The sequence below is a fragment of the Bactrocera tryoni genome, chromosome 5, assembly GCF_016617805.1.
Source record: "Bactrocera tryoni isolate S06 chromosome 5, CSIRO_BtryS06_freeze2, whole genome shotgun sequence".
NCBI lineage: Eukaryota > Metazoa > Arthropoda > Insecta > Diptera > Tephritidae > Bactrocera > Bactrocera tryoni.
In genome coordinates this window covers 56,398,121-56,413,721 of record NC_052503.1, presented here as the reverse complement: position 1 = coordinate 56,413,721, position 15,601 = coordinate 56,398,121, and the positions used below count along the sequence as shown (strand labels likewise).

The 15,601-nt window shown below is 34.2% G+C and overlaps 1 protein-coding gene across 11 annotated transcripts in view; it reads left to right on the top strand.

The window, feature by feature from the left end:
- The window catches only part of LOC120777944 (pericentrin), a 64,800-nt gene that overhangs the window by 18,636 nt on the left and 30,563 nt on the right, over nt 1-15,601 (top strand). For 7 of the 11 annotated variants that reach the window (XM_040109549.1, XM_040109550.1, XM_040109547.1 and 4 more), the window contains 4 exons: nt 15-721; nt 804-1,029; nt 1,091-1,231; nt 2,207-2,542. In XM_040109549.1, the coding sequence (XP_039965483.1) occupies nt 15-721; nt 804-1,029; nt 1,091-1,231; nt 2,207-2,542 (1,410 nt within the window). The remainder of the gene's footprint in view (nt 1-14; nt 722-803; nt 1,030-1,090; nt 1,232-2,206; nt 2,543-15,601) is intronic. The other 4 variants (XM_040109553.1, XM_040109552.1, XM_040109557.1 and 1 more) reach the window with 1 other exon arrangement.

The following is a 15,601-nucleotide window of genomic DNA, read 5'->3' as shown; positions in this document are numbered from 1 at the left end:
TGAAACACTTGCAGACAATGGATATTTACATGGAAGTGTCGAAGCGTGACGAACTGATCGCCAAATTAACGGATTCCCTACAACAATCAATGAACGTTCGTGAAAACCTGCAAATGGAAAGCGACAAACTTGCCAGTGAAGTTCAATTGCTCAGAAAGCAGCTAACCGATGCACTGGACACTTTGCGTAAACCGAATTGGCCACGCACGGACTTGGACAGCAATTATGGCCAACGCATATCGGAGATATCAATGGATCTAATAAGCGAAAGTGATGATGATTTAGAACGGCATTTCTTCACAGACAATGAGGACAAATATTCACGTAATTCTCGCGAGCGTCAGTTCTCGGTGCCACGTCAAACGACGGAAATGTACGGCAGTGGTGGAGGAGATATGACAGTATCCGAATGGTCGCAACCACCTTTCAGCAAGCAAATCGAACATTTTCAGAAATATCTCAACCCGAATGAAGTACGTCTCTTTTTCATGGTACAGAAAAAGTTCGATGATTATTTGAGCCAAGAGTTAGAAAAGTGCAAAATAAAATGTGAACATGATCAAAAGGATATTATTGAGCAACTTGAGGCGCAGAAACAAAATCAAGACATTGAAATGAAGAAATTAATAAGTTTACGCGAGGAACAAGACAAGAAACATGCAAAAGAAGTGGAAGAATTACGCAAATATTTTGAAACTAAATGTGCCGAACTCGAGAAACAGTAAGTTTGTTTCTTTAAATTAATAAATTATAATTATATTTGTAGATTTTTTGGAATCATTAACGCAATGTCTTCTTTTCAGGTTTTCTGACGATGTCTTTTCGCAAAAATCGCAACACCACCCAGGTGACACATCTTCCTCTGAAGGCTCAGATCAGGAACAATTGCCCGAGGACCGAGCCGCAGCAGCCACCCAATCACGTTCCAAAGAGATTTCTCCGCGTAAACGCGCACGTGCAGCGCTTTTACTTAGCCCAAGTCATCGTCAAATTACACCCATATCTGACGCATTCAACGGAGATGTCAACGTAAGTTTTTCAAAACAAAAAAGTTTCGAATAAGTCGTTATTCTGCATTTATTTATATTAGAGCACAAAAGAAATTTTGGAGTTGAAAGATTTCTATCAGCAAAAGTTACAAGAAATACAACTCAAGAATGAAGAACAAGTGCGCATCCTTACCGAGAAACTAAAGTATTATGAGGGCCGCTATCCAGACGATGAATTTTTGGTAAGTTTTTACATATACAAATTTTTAAATATACTACATATGTACATATATTTAAAATGCCTCAAAGTGAAAAATTGTAGAATAGTTTCTTATTTCATAAAATAGTTTATTTTGTTGTATCGACGTAAAATACTGTTGTGGTGACAGTTGTCGGATATAAATGCGAATCTGTTCGGATTAAAAAGTTAATGCTTGCTCTCATTTATCAGCCTGGTGAGCCACTTTTGAGTATGGGAAAGAGGTAATAGTCGGTGGGGAACAAATCTGATTAATACAGTGGTGGGGGAACTTGTTTTTACGTTTTTCGTAAATGATAAAAACTGCATATTCATTTGAGATCCTAATGAGGTTTAATAGCGCATTTAAATTCATTTTACAATTACCGAGCGTAACTACGCGAATTTTTGCGCGTTTAGCTGAAATTACTGCTTCTTGTGGCATTTCTGAAGAGAATGCTTCATTTGTGCTGATAAGGCACTAAGACTTTCAGTTAAGCACTGCCTGACAGTTAAATGCGCGGCGAAAAATTGCCGAAACACTTATCAAGCAATTGCTTTGCATCGAAAGTGTTTTTCCTATCAGAAAACAGATTAGTTGCATAAGACATAAAAAAATATTTTTGGTTTGTGGAGATTATTAAAAACGAAAATATATAAATCCGGAACAGCTCTCTTGATTGTGGAATTAGAGTTCGAAACATAATGACACTTAAAGCTTAAAAAAGACGAGAATATAAATTATCCAATAACCTATGTATATATGTATGTTTATATTATTATTGTATTGTGGTTTGCTCATAAGTATCTTAAATACAGTACTTACTAATTTTATATATTGTTACTTATAAACGCTAACCGCATGTCTTTTTTGCATCCTCTTTTTGTGCCTTAACGCCATCATCCGAAATATCCATGCATACATACATGTACATATACATCCATACATAAAAATGAAACAACATGCATACATATATAGTCGGTTAATAAAACAACAGCTACTTCGCCCACTAATGTTTGCGCCAGAAATATGTTTAATAAAACAATAACAAATATGACAACAAATAATATGAAATCCACAAATGACGGCGAAATAAAACCACAGAACACCAACAATATTGCCAATCAAGAATCGGTATCATTACAAGTACGCGATTCCAATACATCCTTGATTATCATTGACCAGGATGAGCTGAATCTACACAACGAATCACAAGTCATACAAAAAATAATTGAAGAGTATGAAAAACGCTTGCAGGAGCAATTGACTTTGGCTCGCGAAGATATTGTGCATGAGTTGGAAAACCAGATACAGGTAGGTTTTTCCATATAATTAACTACATTTCTTACATATTTAATGTTTTGAAGCATTTAATAAAATTTAAAAACGTAACGCATTGCATATTATATTCATAATAACATTTTTTTTATATTTAATATAATCAGTTTATTGGACAAACATCATTAAATAATATTCCTAACTCAATTACGTCGTTTATTTTTTTATTTATCAATTTGAAATAGTTGCTTTAGCAAAATTTTTGTTTAAGAAGACTTGGACAATCTCTATTGTTTACAAAATTACAAATAATTACATATAAGCTAAAAATAAATCCCAATCTCGAGTAACAAGTTCCAATACTATTAAGATGATATTTTTTAAGATTTTTTTTAAATGGCTTTAATGGAAGCTGCTTTACAATTTTTACTTGCAACTGAATTTTGTGTTATAGCTACTTAATTATTTTGTTTATTTTCTATGTTTATACTTTTTTATTTTATTTTAATTATTTTTCCTTTTTTATTACATTTTGTGAGTCATCAATTTAGTTCTCGCATGCAGCGGCATCTTGCTTGTGATATATTCATTCTACATTGCATCCACTACTTCCATGTTCCTTCTTTGCTTTCGCACACATTTGAATATTCATTTCAGATTTATTCATTGGAGTGTGTGAAAAATGTGCGTCGCGGTGGGATTTTACACGCTTCTTTGATGTGTTGCCAAAATGGTGCACCGCTACTGGCGGTAATACGGACTTTATTTATCGCTTTAACGTTTCGACATTTCTACTCGAATCGTTTGGAACAAGAAATTGCCAAGGATGAGAAATAAAAGTAGAAAATAGAAATTTTTAACAGTTTTTCTTAAACTATCGCTTTTTTTAAATTCTTTTTTCAATTTGGTGCGTGGCAGGTTCAAATCCTGCCTTAAGTATCTTGCCTTAATTATTATATAAATTAACAAAAACTTAAACTTATATAGTGAATATATTTTTGGCTTGAAAAGGCTTCTCACAGAACAATTCGCTACAAACAATATAAGCGTTAAATCAATTCGTGTGAATTTATGGGATTCTTCAGTATGATATAAGAATATGAGGCATGGCTAAAACATTTCCTGAGCTGATCGGCCAAATATCAAACTTTCTAAAAGATTTCGAAATCATAAATCTGCCCCTTAGAATCTCAACTGACATTCACTGTTAATGAAAAATTAATTCATACTAAACAAATGTATGCGGAAGCTCTTCCATTTCCATAACTCATGATTCCTCTTTCCACCAGTCACGAATTTTGTTGTAACACATTTCCATGAAAACATCAGTAAATAGATTCACTTAAACTAGAGATGAAAGCACAGAAAGCGGAAATGATATTTGGTAGTTTTACCGTCATTAAAGTTTATAACCATAAATATTACCATTCCTTAGTACTTGCGCTTTTGTTAAAGTAACACAAACAAGTTTTTTATTTACAATTAACTAAAATAATAAGTAAGGAAGGGATAAGTTCGTGTGTAAGCGAACACTTTATACTCTTGCAACTTACCGGAGTTAAAGCAGGCGAAATTCCTTCAAGTGCTAGCTAAGCTTTATATTAAGAAAATGTAGCGAAGAGTTAGTCCATGGGAGTTTGGTAATATTAACTAAATTAAACTAAATTTTTTCCATTTTTGCTAATACTACATATGATTAACATGCCATAGACTTTTAAAATGCTACCAGGGTTTCATTAAGGTACCTCACATACTTACAATAACCAACCTATATGGAGTAGAGTCAGCCGGATGTTCGAAAATTTTGATATTAGTTATATGAGGCTAAGTCAAGTTTTCGCCCAATTTTAGACAGAAAGATACACTGCTATGAGTAAAACACGTTCTATCTATATATATTGGCCGATATATACGGTATAAAGTCACCCGGAAGTGGTACTATTATCTGGAAAAGATATCTTCCTGATAGTTTGTTCGATTCGTTGAGTAACGCTTGCGATTCGAAGACAGCTTATATGTGTTTCATAATTCATACAATGCAACAGGATATTAATACTCAAAACCACATATTTTATGGGTTTGAGCTGAGTATCAGATCTGAATATTTGTTTAATCGTGCTCAAAAAGTTATAATAATACTGTTATACCTCTGCATTGCTATTAAATTGAAATAAATATTTTACAGATCAGTTTAATAATATAGTAAGATGTCTGATTTGCAGTTCCTGCAGTTAATGTTTTGGGTAATTAATTCAACGAACACATACTCGTTGGACTCTTTCAGTGAGTACCTTGTGAAACTTTAAAGAACCGACAAGTAATAAATTGAATTATAGTTAGAAGTTTATACTCGATTTTAGTAATCATAAAGACAATAATATTGCAACCAAATAACATTAACTTTTATTTATAAATTGTTGAGCACTTTTGTACCTTTCGCCTTTGTTTCCAAAATAAGATGCATATCGGTGCCTATCTGGATACAAAACATATGATTTTACGGGAATGTATTTATTTATTTTTTCACCCGGCTTTCAAAGCGAATATCCACGATGAGTATACATATATTTCGACGCGTACACTAGCATCATCTTTGGTTTTATTTTCATTTAAAGAAGTGGCACTTACTTCCTCTTTTCTTTTGTGTGCCTTTGATTTCTTATTCCTAAATTTAGAGTCTATTTTGGTACTCGAGTGCTCACGTGTTTGGACGTCATTTACTTCATATTGTAAATACTTACATATGTTACCACAGTCGATGGGGCTGCTGTTACATAATATAATATAAAAAGTAAAGTTCACTACAACTTCGAGAAGAATATTTTCATCAGATGTCAACAATTTAGAATGTGTCATTATAGCATGATCATGGGCATATTAAGTTTGCAATGAAGTTTGTAAAACCCGGAAAGAAACGTCGGAGACGTGATCATGGTATCGAGTTGAGTCATGAATTAGCCATGTACATATATCTGTTTGTCTGTATTTACGCGAATTAAGCGTCTATAATTGATTTCCTTATAACGGGACCATACCAAACCAGGTTTAAAATTTTTATCAATTGATTTTTATTTGTTGACTTCTGATTAGCATCTTCAAACTTCATTATGTGCCATAAGTGCTCAATAGGGTTTAAATCGGTCGAGTTTCCCGATCCTTAAATTTGTTGGCCAATTAAAAATAAAAATGCGAGCTAAATAGCATCATAGCGGTGCCCCATGAACTAGGAGCAGAGGTCCCAATACATGGTATGAAAAGCAACCCCAAATCGTTTCTCTTTGAGGAAACTTAATTTTATAATCCGTTCCCAATCATTTTGATCCCAATTATGGTACCTTTTGAAAAAACCAAGAACCTTAATTTTTTGTGTTAATAATGACGTTTTGGCAGAGCTTCTTCCATATAAACCCACACTACTAAGCATTAAGGGTTTGATCGATCAAAATCGATTTTTTTAATGATTTTTTTTTCGCAAAGACGGGATTTTTTTTTAAATAGTTGAACACTGTTGGTACATTTATATAAGTTCAAAGTTGTTAAATTTATTTTTCATTGAAAAATCATCGAAAAATGTTGACGTACTATATGTATGATATCGGAGACACATTTTACGTCACAAACTTATTTTAAAATTAAAAACTATAAAACTTACCATACAATTCATCCTAATAATTGTGCTCGTGGCGGAAGCGCAATATTGTTAAAAAATACGACTTAATATTTTGAGGAAGAAAAACTTTCAAGCTACAACAGTGACTATTTACGGAGTTATAAGTCGACTCTCACTTACCTCTGTGTACAGTCCTCCAAGGCATCAAATCCAATTTGAAGAGAACCAACACTTAATAAATAGACACAGGTATAGATTCATAATGGGTGAGGATTTCAACGCAAAGAACACGCACTGGGGTTCAAGGCTTACGACTACAAAGGGGAGAGAACTCTATAAAACATTGCAGTCAACCGGAAGTTACGCATTCTCGACGAACTTATCATCATATTGGCCATCAGATAATTAAAAGATTCCAGACCTGGTTTTTTCATTGTCGGCAAAATATCCCGGAACTATTTGTCGATCAATCAGGGTTATGACCTTAACTCGGATCATACAATCTATTTTCCGTCATCTTAAAGGACAAAACAGCGGCCTTGTATAATAAACGTTTAGATTGGAAATACTTTAGAACGATCATGGAATGTTACGAAAGTAAATATGACTCTATATTAAGTACAGACCAGTTGGAATCTGAAATTTTACACTGTACAACAGGTATGCAACACGCAGCTTGGAAAAGTACACCGGAATTAAGGAAAATTGCTGTAAACTCTCAATTATATTAGAGAAATATTTAAATTAAAGAGAAAGCTACGACGTAAGAGGCACCAAACTCGTTGCCCAGCTGTAAAGTCTATTGTAAATAGAGTTTCTAAAGATCTTAATCGGAAAATTAAGAGGTTTAAAAATGAAATGAAAAAATTAAAATATCGTCGCTCCCTAAACAATTTAAGAAATTCCGACTACTCTCTTTGGAAAAGCTGTAAAAGACTACAAACAGCAGAAACTCTAGTATGTCCCATTAAAATAAGTGCTGATAGCTGGGCCAGAGACGTCTCAAAAAAAGCAGAAGTATTTTCGGATTATTTAGCCAAAATATTCTCCCCATATGAAACACACGTAAATTATCCTACTGTCAAATAAGCGAAGAAATCTCAAGTTGCATAAGCAGTGAGCTAAGTTGGGAAATCAAAAATTTGAAAATCAAAAAATGCTCGTTACGACCTGATTACTGCCGAGGTCCTAAAACAGCTTCCTCAAATAAGTATAGTAAAAATTAGCAACATTATTAATGCGGCTTTTCGTCTTAAATACGTGCCAACTTATTGGAAAATTGCTCCAATGCCAGGAAAACCAGGATATGATGTATCTTCTTACAGGCAAATACCACTTCTACCGATAATATTGCTTTTTGAGAAAATTCTCATAAAACTTATCAATAAAATTACTGAACGAAAAACCATAATTTCAGCGCATCAGTTTGGGTTTCGAGCCAACCATTCTACGATTGATCAAATCCACAGGATTACACACATTATATAAAAAGCCTTTGAGGAAAAAAAAATCTCTAACCGATATGGAGCTATGGTGCACAACTCTGGGGATATACTAACGCTCCTTGGTATTGTAGACGTTCTGATATAGAGCGTGATCTTGGCGAAAACTCGGTTAACGCAGAAATATTAAAAATTGCAACAGCACATAGTGCAAGATTGCTACAGCACTGTAACGAAGAAGTAGCTATGTCAACTTCTAGAGATGGACCACCAAGACGACTCAAACGCCTCAAACCCAGCGATCTTTCAAATTAGCCAATACTCTCATAGTAGTTTTGTCATTTTGTAATTGTATATATCGTCACCTGAAATGCAAAATAACGTATCATCAAAAAATTCAAAATTGGGTTTTTTACTGATTACGATTCACCACATCATATTACATATGTGTCGCAAATTTTAAGCTTCTGCGATCAAAAATACCCAAGCTATATTAAAAATTCAAAAACGTGCTTGATTTCGTTAAACCAAATAACGTATCATCACTCAAGTATGTAAATATAACAGTGTTTTTTTTTTTTATATCGAAGTTAGCCTTCATTTATTGTTTATGTTTATTTTTAGTGCTTAAGTTCAATGTGCTTTGGTTAGTTTAGGCTACATCGTTGATCGAACGTGGAAGGTGAACATACATATATGTAGTCCTTTGTGAGGCCATAGAAAAGAAAAACTCCTGTGTTCGAACTAATAAATTAACAAAACACTTTCCGCCAGTTCGGTGGGATGTCTGAAGGTATGCGCCCCCAAGTGATTAAGTCCTGACCTCCCTAACGCAAGACAGCCAAGAAGGAAGTGTTGAGTTGCTTCCACCTAATCTTCTTCCATACAGCTTGTGTAGATGGCATCTGGTAGGATTCCCAGCCTTACTGCGTGGAAGCCAATAGTGCGATGGCGTGTTACAAGCCCCAAAACTAGGGAAAGGCTGCCTTACTGAGGGCAAAGAGATCACTAGATCTCATGCGAACGTTCTTGGGACAAGAGACTTTTTCAACAGCGTGTGTAAAAATTGTGGCCCAGCAGTAAAAGATTAGGATACGGGAGCACAGATCCGATCCCATTCTACCGATAGCGGTTCTAGGGTGCCTCTTCTTGCTAGCTCATGTTTCTTGCGATTCCGCTGTGGTCTGGCACTCATATCATTCTTATCACAAAGGCACTCGATGCTATTGATAGCGAGGTTAGGTCTTCGATCAGCTCTGAATTTTCTCATTGTTAATGAGTTCAAGGCTGAAATCGCTGCTCTGCTATCTGAGTCGATGGTCACTCCTCTGAAGGAGGCTGCACTCCGGAGTAGTAAATCTACTGCTACCTTAATGGCTCCAGTCTAGGCCTGGAAGACACTGCAATACTTAAGAAGTTGGAGAAACTGGAGTTGATAGAGAGCTCCTGGCAGTGGACCCCTCCACCTTTGACCCATCCGTGAAGAAGCTCTCTGTCCCTTTTCTCCAACGGCTTCTTCCCACCCACAACTCCCTCGGTATATGGGTAGAGAAGGAGCCGCTAGAGCTCGGTTTAGCGACTCCATATTCTAAGTAATCAGACCCGTGCTTTTTTAGAAATTCAGCAGCCTATTCTTTTGCAAAGTTTAACAATAACTAAGAAGAAATGGCAACATCTGCAGGACCTAGAAGCTTTAATTCCAGCAGACTGTTATTACTTTTATGATAATATACCTTTTGAAAAATTAGTTATTTAATAAATAATAATTAAAAATTATCCTCTATTTTTAGCTTGAAATATTTAAATTTTTTCTAGTACTTATGTACATACATATTAATAATAAAAATAACATGAAATATGAAAAACTTGCAACTGTTTTTATTTAAAATTAAAAAAAAAAGTATTAATACTCAAATTTTTAGTTTTTTTACAAATTTAGATTGATCATACGTTATTTTGTTTCAGAAATGAAAATTCAAAATAACGTAAGACACCTACTATAAAATTTGCTTAATTTTTTCATTATTTTTTTTTCTAAAATATACTTATAGGTTCATGTTAATTCAGATTTGAAAATTTTGTTTCAATATCTCTAGTGGTTTTCTTTTTATACGATTTTTTGCTTCTCCTGTAAACCTACGAAAAGTGATGTTACGTTATTTTGCATTTCAGGTGACGATATGTATGTTTAAATCATATTCAAGTTTCTTGATAGTCCTTTCTTTTATTTGAACTAGTTGCAATGTATAAACAAAATATAAAACAAGTAAGGAAGGGCTAAGTTCGGGTGTCACCGAACATTTTATACTCTCGCATGATAAAGTGATAATCGAGATTTCATTATCCGTCATTTACATATTTTTCGATTACCGTATTTGTGTAAAGTTTTATTCCGCTATCATCATTGGTTCCTAATGTAGTATATATTATACAGAGAAGGCATCAAATGGAATTCAAAATAGCGTTATATTGGAAGAAGGCATGGTTGTGAACCGATTTCACCCATATTTCGGACATGTCATCAGGGTTCTAAGAAAATATTATATACCAAATTTCATTGAAATCGGTCTAGTAGTTCCTGAGATATGGTTTTTGGTCCATAAGTGGGCGACGCCACGCCCATTTTCAATTTTTAAAAAAGCCTGGGTGCAGCTTTCTTCTGCCATTTCTTCCGTAAAATTTAGTGTTTCTGACGTTTTTTGTTAGTCGGTTAACGCACTTTTAGTGATTTTCAACATAACCTTTGTATGGGAGGTGGACGTGGTTATTATCCGACATCTTCCATTTTTGAACTGTATATGGAAATGCCTGAAGGAAACGACTCTATAGAGTTTGGTTGACATAGCTATAGTAGTTTCCGAGATATGTACAAAAAACTTAGTAGGGGGCGGGGCCACGCCCACTTTTCCAAAAAAATTACGTCCAAATATGTCTCTCCCTAATGCGATCCTTTGTGCCAAATTTCAGTTTAATATCTTTATTTATGGCTTAGTTATGACACTTTATAGGTTTTCGGTTTTCGCCATTTTGTGGGCGTGGCAGTGGGCCGATTTTGCCCATCTTCCAACTTAACCTTCTTATGAAGCCGAGAAATACGTGTACCAAGTTTCATCATGATATCTCAATTTTTACTTAAGTTACAGCTTGCACGGACGGACGGACAGACGGACAGACAGACATCTGGATTTCGACTCTACTCGACACCCTGATCACTTTGGTATATATAACCCTATATCCGACTCTTTTAGTTTTAGGACTTACAAACAACCGTTATGTGAACAAAACTACAATACTCTCCTTAGCAACTTTGTTGCGAGAGTATAAAAATTGAAAAATGTGCGCATTTGTTGGCACTAAAGCTGTTTTGCCGATACTCTTTTTTTCTTACACGCTTTGCGGTGAGCGTGATAAGTAAGGTGATGGTTCATCTGTAATCAAATAAAAGAACAGTTTTCTTTAGTTTATAGCATAACGTCATACTTGAACGAATGATTTGGGGAAATAAATATTTCTATGCAAGTGGTGATGATTTCACTGAAAAAATCGATTTTTGTGGTCCTAAAAATTCAGTTTTTTATTCCAAAAAAAAAAAAAAAACTCCTGTTTCAAATAAAAAAATCCTACTTTCATGTATGAAATATTGTAGTAAAAAATGAGATCGATGGGTCACATGGCTCTTGAGAAACCTTGCTTACCGCAACGGTACTTTTTAAAAAACATCATTTTGAGACAATCGCGTTTAAAGTTTTGGCACATACCCGGGGGCACAAGGGAGAAGCGCGCTGTTGACAGCTGTAACTTTAGTATAGTGCTCATATCTCTATGAAATTTGGAAGAAATAATCTTAAAAGGATATACTTTAAAAAATGCAATAAAAAATATCGATTTTTCCAACACAAGTGTATATAACCCCTTAAACTTATCCACCATAGTAAGTTGTTACTTCTCTCAGTTGACTTTCGACATGATCCCTTTTTACGCTACAAAACATCACTATTATCTGTTTTTGTAAAAGACGAACAATATTTGAATGGGTACAACCAATTCCAGCTGATATTTGCGAGAAGATCACTTTTCCTCATCTATGGTAAATGGTCTTCTAATTATTTGGCATTTTACACAACTTTTCCAACACACAATCAAAACACAACATGTTTTACAATAAACCTTGATCTTTGATGATATATACCGAAATTATACAGAACATGAAAATATTTATGTTCCAGTTGACTTTATATCGTAAGAATCGGTGAATATGTAAAATATGCCAATGACAGTGACATTCAATGTCACACAGATACTTGAGTTTACTACCAAAACTAGATGAAATCTGGTTCATCTCAAACCGTATATATGGGACAGTGAATTGGTTGTGTAGCTACAGATCTTTCCCTAGTACCTGTATGTACGAATTTCAGTCTGTTCGACATTTACATCGTTCATATCGGTTAGTACACTAAATTGTAAAACAAATAGTTTTTGAGAAATCTCACAATATACAAAGACCCCAATAACTGTAATAAAAATTAGTGTGGCGTTGTATCCTAATTATTCTGTGAGAAAAATTCAATACTGTGAAGAAAAGATGCAACTCACTAAAGAATATTGCCTTAAAATGCATTTAAAATATCGGGATTCCAGCTTTAAATCTTATAACCCCTTACATTAACCATAGTTTAAAACTTATAAATCTTTTCGACACTCGCCTTTCGTAGGAGATGCTTGGTATCTATTTTTGTAAAACTCATGAATGGGTCAGTCTGTAGCCTCATCTCTCTTATCTGATATAATTTTAACGTTGCCGCTCGACCAAATTTTGAGTTAAACGAACCATTCCGCCGTATATGTCATGATTTCAATTTTCATTCCAGCACATTTGATCTAACAGACTCACTCTTTACCATTAAAAAATTATTTTCCATCTACTCTATAACAAGTAACATTTAATATGTATAAACTTTTAATCTAATTCATTAATTTCGGCTGTTGAAATTTTGTTTCTGTAGCTGAGCAGTTAAGATCGCAACGCTTAAAACTCTCTTGCCTTTATGACTCGGCTAATTCCGTTGTGTTCGCGGATGGATTCTGTGCCTCGCGTCGGTACTGGGCGGAAGGAGGGTAATCGTTGGGTATTATTATTATCATGAGGTTTCCTCAATTTTTCAAAATACATTTAGACGCAAAGGGCTAAATAGCTTTCTAGAATATTATGGTGAGTTTTTAAGGCATATTTTAGCGTTGAGTTTAATTGAAGTTTATCTCTTATACTACATATATCACAATTTGTTTCAACAGTAATAATGCATGATATATTGGTTGAAAATTTGGCGAAAAACTCACGAAGAATCATTGCAGTATGCGACTGTGCATTATCGGGGTGCAAAAAAAAGAGTTGTCGGCCACGACGCATAACACTCAAACAGTATTCGTTCTTGACAATTTGGCCGGTCAGAAAGAATTCTTAGTGCATCACACCCCGACAATCGAAGAAAACTGTCAACATAACCTTGATTTTTGACCTGTTTTGACGGCTGACGGCTCACTCTCTCCTTGACTGTTAATCGTCAATTCTCAAGCAGCAATTCTTTTATTTTATTGACGTGTTGATCATCACTTCATGTTAATGGCCGTTCTGGAAATTTAAATTAAGAAGTCCTATTAATTTTTGCCCACAATACAATAAATTTATAATTATAAATATGCGGAAAGGATTTAATGGAAAAAATTGGTAATTTATTTTTTACATAAGTAAGTGTGTATAAGCAAGATAATTCTACAATTAATCTCATATCCGCTAATATTTAAGGTATCTCAATGCAATTGAACACTACCCTGTTAAGTTAGTGCCTATAGGGTGCAATCCATCAAAACTTCAACTTTCAGTAATACAAGAGCAAAAAAGTGCATAGAACGATTTTATTATATTCAGTGCTTAACCTTGAAAGAGTTTATTACGTAAAAGATCCACTTATTTAATGCCATTGAACTTGTTGTGTCATTACGCATAGTACATAATTACAAATAAATAGATTAAAGTTCTTGTTGCAAGTTCTCTAGTTCGACATTGTCCCCCAGCAATTGATTTTCTATTTGATATTTTTCTCATACTAATGATCATTCCAAAGTTAATTTCATTTCGTTGGTCCAGATTTTCTCCATTCACTCTCTAACTCTCCACTTTTGCGCTCTGTTATCATCCAGTGAAGATGAAGATGCTTTCAACGTTCCTCTCTCTCATGCTGCGCATTGTTTTTCAATATTAAAAGTTTTCGATTTGTTAGTGAACAGCATCAGTACATCGTGAGATTTGTTTGCGTGCGTTCATTGAGCAAACAGTCTACTTTCATGCTCGAATTCTATGTTGATCGAAATAGACGACAAATCGTGTCTATGTCATTTAAAGTGCTTAAATTCGTACTATTTTGAATTAGAACGCGTGTGGTGAAAAGTGAAATGATTTTTAGAAAAAAGTAAACACGTTTTCTAAAATAATTAATGCAATGTATGCAAATGCAAAAGTAAAATAAATATCAGATTTTGACCTGTGTGTAAATTCTGTTTAACAGTGGCAACGAAATTCTTAAAAATAAATACTCAAATAATTTTTAACTTGTGTGTGGAAAATTGTTGGTGACAGCTCTATAAATATAACCAAGTACCGGCAGAATTAAAATCGACGTTGTGTGTCGATGTATTGTGATTAACGGTGATATTTTGGCAGTTCTTTGGTAATATAATTTTTTTATTATAGATTTTATCAACATTTGCGTATTACATATAAATGTGTGCCAATCTCTTGATGATGAAGGCGTTAAATATATTTTGCTTGTACTTTTAGAGTTGACATTTCTTGCAGTTAATTCAACTAGTTATAAGCCGAATTTCTAGGTTTCTTTCAGAAAAAATTAGTGGTTCAGTCAGTATGTATTCAATTTGAAGCAAAACTATGAGCTTATTTCTAGAAATTATGTTAAAAATTCGCAGTAAAAGTTCCTTAAATATATTTAAAAATAATTTTCGGGGATCCTTTCTCGGCAGCCGAATGTGTGATAGCTCTTAAGCTTATAAGTATAAACTGTTAGACAGACAGTCATGGAGAGTAGATGGAATTTTTAGTCGATCTTGAAAATTTCATAATTATTATCATCAAAAGTTATATGTATTAACAATAATTTCTTACTTGAGTAAAAGCGGCTTAGCGCCATTCGGCAAATGTAGGGTGTTGAAATATTTCCTTTTTTTTGCTAAGTGTATCGGCATCGACATAAATTTTTTGATTTCGACATTTAAAATATTTTAAATTCGGATTAAATAATGGGTTGTCAAAAAAGTCTTGCGGTATTTTTATTGAATTTGTTTTTTTTATTGAAATTGAAATGAATTTTTGATGACTCATGCCCAGCTCTTGACCGATGCTACGGCTGCTGATATGCCGGTCTCTTTCGACCAATTCAGCGATTTTATCGCATGGCGCATCTTCGACCACCTCTACACCAGAACGAAAACGTTGAAACCATCGTTGTGCGGTGGAACTGGAAACTGTATCGGTTCCATAAACTGCACAAATTTTATTGGCGGCTTGAGATGAGGAAGTAAACGTCGGAGACTCTATAAATTGCATATACATATGTATACATATAAATGTTATATCTTTAGTATTTGAGATATCGATCTGACATTTTGCACACGTCCTTTTCTCCCCAAGAAATTGCTCGTTTGTCGAAAGTGCCGACATCGGACCACTAAAGCATATGGCTGCTATACAAACTGAATAAACAAAATCAAGTCCGTGTAAGGAAACATTTTTATTTGCAAGATATCTTCATCAAATTTGGTATATATTATTGTCCAAGGCAACGTTACAATCAACAAATTGTTTAGATCGAACCACTATAGCATATAATTGACGTTCAAATTGACCGATGAAAATCAAGATAAAGATCTTCATAAAATATGTGAAGGGTATTCTAGCTCCGGTGGACTGTGGACATTTGTTCTTTAAATAAAAACCGTTGCCAAAAACACTCAAAATTATCTCCACAG